This window comes from Fusarium oxysporum, chromosome I, assembly GCF_013085055.1.
Source record: "Fusarium oxysporum Fo47 chromosome I, complete sequence".
Lineage (NCBI taxonomy): Eukaryota > Fungi > Ascomycota > Sordariomycetes > Hypocreales > Nectriaceae > Fusarium > Fusarium oxysporum.
In genome coordinates, this window is record NC_072840.1 from 5,534,437 (window position 1) to 5,544,164 (window position 9,728).

The 9,728-nt window shown below is 51.0% G+C and overlaps 2 protein-coding genes across 2 annotated transcripts; both read right to left on the bottom strand.

Annotated features, from left to right (window-relative positions):
- Positions 1–430: 430 nt before the first annotated feature.
- Positions 431–3,469, bottom strand: FOBCDRAFT_124932 (T-complex protein 11-domain-containing protein; the record flags this gene model as incomplete). Its single annotated transcript, XM_031194647.3, has 1 exon — positions 431–3,469. One exon carries the CDS (start codon positions 3,467–3,469, stop codon positions 431–433), a length of 3,039 nt encoding a protein of 1,012 aa, XP_031029385.3.
- A 1,560-nt stretch (positions 3,470–5,029) lies between these two features.
- On the bottom strand, positions 5,030–8,775 carry FOBCDRAFT_247332 (uncharacterized protein). Its single transcript, XM_031194649.3, has 2 exons — positions 6,550–8,775; positions 5,030–6,497 (listed from the first exon to the last, which is right to left on the bottom strand). The coding sequence occupies exons 1-2, from the start codon at positions 8,482–8,484 to the stop codon at positions 5,472–5,474; spliced, it is 2,961 nt and encodes a 986-aa protein (XP_031029387.2). The 5' UTR covers positions 8,485–8,775; the 3' UTR covers positions 5,030–5,471.
- Positions 8,776–9,728: the final 953 nt, after the last annotated feature.

Genomic DNA, 9,728 nt, shown 5'->3' on the forward strand with positions numbered 1-9,728 from the left:
GGGGTAAATATCCTCATTGCTTAGACACAACGATACCCAAGTCATGATGGTCACAAGTCCAGTTGTCACAATGCCTGCTGCTGCTTTCTCATGATTCAATTCAGAAATCAGATATAGTTTACGCTTCTAGCGCCCAGTTGAAATGACATTCTATCCATTATTCCAGCCAAAAAGAAATTTGCCGATCCCATAAGCTACCCATCAACACTGCCACACTTCTTTGAAGGGGCAAGCTTGATCCAATCCCACCAAGTGAGCCATATTGGCTTTCCATACCAGTACGCCATGCAACCCAAGTTCAAAAGCGCTTCCCAGTAAAAGCAAACCTATTCCTGCCTGATTGAAAAGATCAAATGCTAACCTCCAAATACCATGCATCCTTGTTGCTCATCATGCATAATCCCTATCAAAACAATCCAACCCATTACATCTAAGCCGACATCTCTTCTTGCTCAACCTTTGTTGCTACGGCATCCCACCAAGGCCCATGGGCTGCTCTGTCAACCGTTCCAATCTTCTCTAGTAAGTTCGATATCTCTCTAACTCGATCAACAAACTCAGAGAGTCCGAGACTGGCTAGCTTCTCGCCAGCCGTGTTGGCCGCCTTGACCTTCTCACTTGCTGATCCAGCAGCGAGGCGGGCAAGAATGTTGCTACGAAGACGGGTGAGCAAAAGTCGCAAGACAGGTTCTCTAGGCTCGTTTCCGTTCTGTGCCATGTCTTGACTGGCAGTCAGAACCTTAGTAACAAGAGCGCGGAGGTGGCTCTTAGTCGCCGTCGGCATCGATCTTCCAGATTCGAGGGCAGCCATGACGCCGTCCACAGTAGCTTGGAGAGGATGACCCGCCTCGAGAACCGCCATGATGCGTGATGCTTCCATCTTCCACGAAGACCGAACATCCCGCTTCAGGAGGTTTTTGCACTGCAACAGAACAGCGCCGGCGGTAATGACTCGCTGAATGGTGGTAGAGACTTGGCCGATGCGATTGTAATCTAGTCGAAGCATCTCTGGAACCTCCTCAATGGGCGGGGGAGAGATCCTGGTAAAGATGTCTACGAGCATCTGTGCATAGAACTTTCCAGCATTCGGTCGCGACCTCGGATGGTTGATTCCCTCTGGGTCCCTCTTCTGAACTTCTGCAAGAACCTTTGCTCGGGAAGCCTTCCATGTCGCCTCAGCTGCTGCAAGGCCAAGCTGACCTTTCTCAACATCCTCGGCGAACCTCTTAGCCTCATATGGCGCCGCGGATTGGATAAGCTGAGGTGCAGCACTTCGCAAAAGATAGTTGATGTAGTCGCAGAGCATCACATCAATGAACCCGTTGAGGGCCTCAACTCGATCGATAATGTCGCCGTCTGCCAGTTTGTTCTGGATCAAGTCCTGAACCTCTTCATCGCGAAAAGGGGCACAGAGTTTGGGCAGAAGTGACGACATGGCAGTAAAGAACTTCTCATATGAGAAGTTGCCGAGGGCGAATTGCCGCTCTGCCATCTCGGGGTCTAGAATTTCACCAATCAGGTTATACATGGAGTTGCCCGGCTTGAGCAAACGCTGGAGCCTTTCCTTAATGTAGCTTGCGATAAGAGCGAAAACCTGGAAATTGATCCCACTATCGTCATCTCTCATAGTGGTCCGCATCTGCATATATATAAATTTCGAACGTTCCGATTGCTGTTCTCTGTATTCGTCAGGCGAGAGCTGGTATTCCTTGTTGATAGCCAACTCATGCACCACAATCCTGTTATTAGGCAACAGACCATTGAGGCCGGTCTTGGGCGCAGGAGCCTTCTCCTGGGCTTTGCTGGCCGGTGTTGCAGGAGGAGTCAGTGTTTGCGACTCGGATGAGACCAGACTGTTGGCTGCCTCAGATGCTTCTCCGGGTGCGTTCTCAGCCACACGGGGCTTTGTGTCTCCGGTCTTCTTCTTGGTAGAGCGAGCTTTGCGGGCTTCGGCAACCGCGTCAAATATCATCTTTTTGCCCTTTTCTGCACCTGCTAGTTTCTTGATCCGCACAATGAGCATCAACTGGTTGTCTTGGATGCTCTTCTTGTAAAGAGCCGTGGCAGCATCGTCAGTTGTGTCCTTGACGGTGTGATAGATTGCGTCAAGCTCAACAAACTGCATGAGCATAACCTCGATCAAGGCATTAGAATCTCGGGATTTCCAGGCGATGAAAGCATTGTAGAAAGTGGCATACGCCTCAGGAAGAGTCTTCTTGAGTGCAGGTGGCATGGTGTACTTGTTGGCGGATGTCAAGCGAGACAGGATATTCTCAAAAGAAATGAGCAAGTCTCGCGCCTTGCCTACCAAGTCCTGCAATTGAGGATTGGCAAGATCCGTAGAGGGCAGTCGGTGAGAAGTGAGTACATCGACGACGTCCTCGTCGCCATTGTCGTTCTTGTTGCTGAGAACTTGATTGGGATGACCAAGGATCAAGAAGGCGCTGAGAAACGTGCGAACAGCTGTCATCTCGCCAACCGAACCAGTTTCACCCTCCTCGAGACCACATAGTCTAAGCAACTGTGCCGTAATAACAAGGACCCGCTCCTGGGCCAGGAGCTCAACGACAGTATCGAAGTGTGTATCTCTGATGCCATCCACAGTCAAGCCGAGGTTGTTGAACTCGGAGATGGCTCTCTTTCGGAGGCAGCCACGCCACCACCACTGGATACTTCTTGTGGCTTCCTCTTCGGTGGGCTTGCGTCTCTCTTGCTCAACATCGGGCATGGGGTCTGTGGGCTTCCTGGCCATAATACTCTGCCCGCGACTCCGCTTAGACGCGTTCTTGGTACGTAGTTCCTCCCTTCGTCTTTCTGCCTCAGCCATTCGCTCCTCGATCTGAGCCTTCAATCGGGAAATGTCCTGCTCTCGCTTCTCCTTCATAAATTCGGCAACCTGCTTTGCCTTCTTAACCTCGTCCGCACAATTGGCGACAATCTCTGCCAAATTGCGCTCCCTGGCCTGCTGTGCCGCTATGGCTCGCTCCTCCGATAGTGAAGTATCTCGATGAGTCGCTTTAGCCAGGGCCGCTCGAAGACGAACCTTTTCGGCATGCGCCGCTCGATCGGCAAGTCGCGCCCTGCGGTCCTCAAGAAAAGAGGCGCGGCGAAGATGTTGAGCGACATGCTTGCTCTGTTCACCTCCACGGTGACTTGATGGTTGAATAGAGGAGCATCGCGAGTGGGCAGACGAGATTGAGTTGCGGCGCGACGAGGCAGCCGAATCTCTGCGACGAGCCTGCGTTGGGCGATAGAAGCGAGCGGCAATGTGGGGAGGTGGTGTATAAATTCTCGAGTCGTCATCTAGGACATCGTCTTCCTCATCGGGAGGAGGCATGGAGAGATCTAGTGTATCTTCTATTTCGTGGTCCGAGGGCGCACCGTTGGACTCCTCGATATTGCGCGGCGGCTCCGCGAGGTCGTGGGAGAGGCGGCGCATCGTGTCAGCGGCTGATGGCAGATGTGACATGGCCACCGCTGAATGGTTGTGTTGTGAAGTTACCAAAGAATAAATCAATGGTAAAAGTAAAGTCAATCCCAGCGCGGGAGATTCGTCTTGTCGACGCCCAAACGGGGGAGGCCGGTTTGAGGTCAGGCTGGGCGCTGAAAGCGTAAAGTAGAGTCGAGAGACTAGGAGCGTTTCGTCAGGGCAACTCTGGTGGCGCAGTGGGATCCGTGGGTGGTTCTGAATCAGCAGCAAAAGGCTAAAACGGGGAAGTCTCAAATCCGCTAAACGAGCCCACCAAAGAATGGATGAAGGGTTGAAATGAGAGACTGCGCAATAAGTCGCGATGAAAGCGTATAATAAATAAGGCGCAGATGGGTAGAAACGAGGGGAATGCGGGGGACAGAATATAAGTATTGCACAAGCCGTTTATTAAACGCTTACAGAAGCGCCAGGCTATTGTGAATAAAGATAAGATGGAAAGAGAAAAGAATGGAAGTGAGTGAGGTTGGAGGAGGGAAAACAGTAGAAGACACTGAGTGCCAGGTGAAGGCGGGGGAGTCAAGCCAATGAAGTGTAATTCCTTATCGTTGGACTCGCACTTTCCCGTTGTTGTAGTTGCAGTTGCATATGCAGTTGGTGGCTTCCAAGTGCCGCTCTTTCCACTGCTTGCGACGACGAAAGGGAAGGCACCCGTTCAAGGACGATGAGATGGATGCATGCGCCGCGACTACCTTAAAGGGATATGTACAGAGTGGGAGGGGAGGGAAGTGGGGGGTTAACAAGAAGGAGGGAAGGTTCCAGTTTCGAGTACCAAAAAGCATGGGCGTTTTTTCTTCTTCTTTTGTTGTTACTCCAAGGAGAACCCTTTTTTCCTTGGAACATTGTGAAACTTTGACGCCCCGGCTTCGTGGACAGTGGACAATGGACAGGGCATGTATCAGAATCCCTGGGCTGGAGAGCCTGGAGTTGGGCCACTAAACTTCAGTGGACTCGCTCACTGGCTTACAGCAAGTCCACGATAGCGAGTCGAGTTTCGTTAGGTCAGCTTATAAGATGAGCTCTAATCCATTCCAAAGAACCCACCAGAACCATGTCTCCACGATTATCAATCACATCAATTCTGCAAATCAACTAACCTTATCCGTTTCCTCTTCTACTGTTAGTCGACGATTACTGAAACGAGGCCCTTTCCCGCTGTACCGAAGCGCCCCCCCAGGCCCAGCCCGGTCATGCCCGTCTCGTCTCGTCTCATACCCCAGCCATGACATTTCTATCTTTGGTTTACCGAAAAGCCCATCCCCCCCCCCCCAGATTCATGCATGTGTACTCGATGCGACGTCATCACACGTGTTTCCCCTCCCGTGACGCTTTCCGGAGCCAAGATTGCGATGGTGCATTGTGCCATTATGGGTGACTTGCTGCAATTGGGCCCAGATGCGCCTCGACATCTCGCGTGATAGATACAAGGGCCAATTGGGAAATCGATATATTTGGAATAACAACATTCTCTATTGTTGTTGTATTGATGGGCTAACATAGGCCCACGATAATATGTGATATATCCAGACGTGGCTCCATATCCTCAGGACCATAGTATAAGTTATTTTACTACAAATTAACTTAACCTATTCTGTTATCATACATCTCACATAAACGAATTTCTCGCAATGGTAATCGCACACGCAATGTAGCCTTTCATGATCCTACTATGCAAGTCCAATCATTCCAAGGTTGCTCCGTTCCCCTTCCATCATACCTTTTTGTTCTACTATACAGAAAACCCTAAGAACCAATCCTACTCATAGTAAGTATCAAACCAAGGTCCCCCTCAACGTTGATTTTTTATAATATCTCTTTCATAAGCATTGCATGCTCGCTGTGCTAGCCTCCTTATAGAATCATACGCAGCTGTACCATTAAACGCCTGTACCATCCATCCAGTTTCCGTTTGTTGCATTATTCCATGTGCCCTATGCAAGTGTGCTCCATAATAACCGTTACTTATTCGTGATGCATCCTGGTTCTAGTGGCGAAGGCTGCCACTTCGTAGTCGTCCGTTTGGAGTGCTTGACGCTCGCTCGTTCATCCTCGTTACCCATTCGAGGACTGTCTCATAGCAGAGAACATACTGTCGCAGGCTCTGCACCATGCTGAGTCGTTGCTCTCGGAAATCCTCCACCGTCTTCTGGATGAGATCCACGCTATCGTCGTATAACCAGTCGATGTTGATGTTTGCGCCGCCTCGAGCTACCTTTCGCTCCATGTTGGATCTTTGACCAGGGGTAAAAAAGTTAAAGTGCTTGGTAGAGCGGGGTGACATGTCCCCGTTCTCGCCCATGTTGACATCTCCGTCATGATCACGAGATCGTACCGATGCCATCTTGGCCTGTCGCTGACGCTTCAACATATCAATAACACTGTCGACAGTGCAGAATGTCCCAGTACGACCACATCCAGCGGAACAGTGTACCAGCATTGGTCGTGCTCGAGAATCGGCCTCGGGCTCATCGTACCATGTAATTGGAAGTGACTCAAGTGACGTAATCTTGGATCCCACAACCGAAGAAGTCTCAACAGGGAGGGCAGAACGTTGCATGACATTGGCCAGCTCAACCAGCGCCAACAGGTGCGATGGCTGTGCAGGTGTACCAAAGTCAGGCCATGACGGGAAGTGCAAATGAGTAATCTCTCGAATGGGCGCAAAAGGATGAGCGGTATGAGAGAGTGCAAACTTGCGGACAATTACGTAGGGGGTCTCTGCGGGGCCTTGAGTTGGTCTCGGTGTAGGTGTCGAGGACTCGAATGTTGTCGTGGTGTTTGCACGCTTGCGTCCCTGTTCGCTGGCCGAAGCTGATGGCGTGTGATGGGAATCGGACCTATGCTTGTCGATGTCAAGAGACACCTTCTTTTCGGACAGAAGCTTCAGTCTAATAGCTCCAAAGTCTCTGCCCTTCCAGTAGGGATGACACTTGAGCTGCCCGCCTTCAGACTCTGCAGTCAACATGACGACTACACGCACATCTTGCTGCCAAATGACAGACCAAAAGTCCTGAATAGACGTTAGTCAATCTTCGCATAGTGTAAGTAGCTTACAAACATACCTCGAAAGTGGCGGGGAGCGGTCCCTGAGTGGCGATGTACTGCTTGTTGCTTCGGGAAGCTTTGAGATGGCTTGCGTTGATGTAATCACATGAACCTTCAGGCTTCTCTTGCAACTTCACTCGAGCATGCTCGAAAGGCAAGATATCTTTGTATCGATTCTTGACTCCCTTCTCAACACCACAGAGCTGCACCTGGCTCCGCTTATCCTTGTTCTGAGGGTTGAAAGCCGCATATGCCGCCTTCATACGAGACTGCTCATCAACCTCGATATGCAGGAACTTGTCCGAAACCTTCTTTCCGTGGTCAGGCTTCGCGGCGGCCTCTCGTAGCCAGCGCGGGAGAGAGGGTGAGTCAAGGGCTGAAGGTCGTGATACATCCAATTGGCCAACACCATCAGCCAAGTCCATGTTCTGGCGAATGTTGGAGAAGAACGGGTTGACGTCGTTGCTGGCATTGGGAAGCATGACTCCGCCGATGACAGGTGCAATTCCTCCATGACCAGGACCGGGTTTTCCAGGAGATCCAGTTGCCGATTGGTGATCGACCATGTCGGGGAAGTTCTCCTGGAAAGAGTTGAAGCCACCCTTCAGGATACAGGTGCCACCAGTGTACCCCTCACTCGTGAACTTCTTGATCATGTTCTGAGCGGTAATAGCATCGCGCTTATCAGAGGCGTGAGCATCATAAACAACGATGTAGTCAGTGTCCTGCCAAGTAGAGAACTTCTCCGAGTCAGAGCTAGTCTGGAAAGTCTGCTTGAGTTTCTGAATGTTGAAGGTGGCTCGCTTAAGAAGTGTAGTGGGTATGCAAAGGTTGAGAGCACCTTGAATTCTGGACTGTGCGTAGTTCTGTGATGATCGAAGGTCAAGAATAAGCAGTCTTTCCGGCTTCACACTCTGAAGAATATCCCGTAGTTGTTGGCCTGTGATCATGTGAGGCTGTCCGGGCTCCAGAGTTGCTGGTACTGTTGCAGAGCGTCTAATATCTCGAGCATCAGGAGGATCGGGGCGATGTTCCATTACAGATAGCCGAGGGTCGCGATCTTCAGATCGAGTTAGACTCGTTCTTTGCTGTGGAGGGTCCATTGGCAGCGGGGAGTCGAATCGGGGCATGTTTAGAGCTGGAACATGGCCGTAGAGAGATGATTCGGAGTTACGCTTCGAGTCTGATGACACATAGGCCGAGTCTCCTAGGCTATCCTGGTCCACATCCATTCGGCTGGCTGGTCGAACATTGGCAGAGCTCAAGCCACGGCCAAAGGGCGATGGGCCGCCAATGTCACTTCCATGGGTGTGCCATCTGGGAGGTCGAGGGCGCACAGGTGCAACTCCATTTGATGTCACTGACGGCTGAGCATAGTGACTGGTGGAGAGAGCAAACGACTTGCCCCGGTTGAAGTCAGCCTGTCTCTTGAAGGCCTCGAACTCGGGATTGGCATCAAGAGGGACCTGTTTGGGAATCGCAGCCTGGAAGGATTTTACTGATGATGAAGGGCTCCAATTCTCGTTAGGAAGCCCTGAGGAGGAATCTCCACGTTCGTTGGCTGATTCGACGATGAGGCCAAAATAGTTAGGACTTGGTGATCTGTTGTCAGAGACCACACGAGGCGAAAGCTTGGGCGGAGGGTGATTCTGGCCGACCGAGTATGGCATCCGGGGAGAGGCGAGAGGAGTCGATGATTTTGTTGGCTTAGTTGGTCGAAGTGTTTGAGAGTGAGAATGGGAGTGGTTGATGTTATACGAATTAGATCGTGAGTGGGAAATATTATTAGAATGAGACTGTCCGCCGGGAGAGTGTCGTGCAGGCGTCTTCATTGTATAGTGTAATGGCGTCCGGTCGCCAGTCCTGGAATCATGCATAGCGAAGGCGGTGATCGGGGTAGTCGACGTCATCTCTGGAGACGCAGGGGTAAAGAGAGGCTGAGCGAGGCTCATAAAGCCATGGTGAAGAGGTCGAGAATTAGATTAAGTGAGTGAGTGAGTGAGTAATGGATTGGGAAGAAGGGGACCTGGAGTTGGTTATATCGAGAATAGTAGCAGCAAGTCTAGCTTCAGCTAAATAAGGGTCTCGGGGGGGGGCAAGGGGACCTAGGACAGAGAAGGGTGAGTGCGAGTGTAGTTGTAGTGTGGTGTAGTGCGGGAGTGAGTAAGGCAAGGCAAGGTAGTTTAAGAAATGCAAATGCACCAGAGATAAAGATGAATGAATGGATGAACGAAGGCTACCCTCTTCCTTTAGGCTAGGCTAGGTCAAGAAGAGAAGCGGGCAGTTGGTGGGGTCTATCAATCCGATCCCTGGAAGACTTGGAAACAAGCCAAGAAGGGGGGTGAGGGCCCTGGGCTGGGGGGTGTCACCACTGGTAGGGGTCAGGGGGTGATGGGCCTAAAACCTAGGGGAGGTCAGAGGCTGTGACAGTAAATTAGACGGTAGCCGAATTTCAGATTCGAAGGGTCCTGACGTACGTTACTGATGGTGCTCCAACGAACGACCCCAGACTTTTAGTGCCAGTCGGTGTAGAAGAAGAAGTAAAGAGATGCGGTTGAGCTGAGAAGAGTTGAGAAGAGTTCAGGGAGCACAGCAGAAAAGGCGTGTTGTATTGCAGTAACACACGTACAGGGCGCTCACAAGAACAAATGCAGCCTGCAGTGCTCGAAATGGTGATGAACGGTGGCAACAAGTTTATGGGTACACACACTCACACACGGCCAGTGGTTAAAAGAACGCCGTTACCGTCAGGGTCAGTGGGAAGGCGACGGTGGCGTCTCGCGGACGATGACGTGCGGTGGAGAAAGGAGGATCAGAGAGGACAATCAACAGCCAAAATGGGTGATAGAACGGAAAGAAATATTTATTCTGGTTTGCCTTCTTAGATAATACTTATTAGACTTTAGAAATTCATAGACTATCCTGACTCTCCTATATTAGAAATACTATGTAGCCGCTCGCTGTTCGCATCCGTGGCGTTCATAATGTCCGAGGATACAGGTTTGTAATCCAAACCTGCAGCTGTCAAGATGAATACGGTTCCCAGCTGTACGTACCCAAATCCTACCGTAACGTCCCCTGCAACCTACCGTATCGCCTGTCCTCGTGCGTCAGCGTTGCAAGTGGAGTGAGTCCTCTGTGGGGAGACGAGAAAACGGACGGTACAGAAAAGAAGCAAAGCAATCCTGCATCAGTC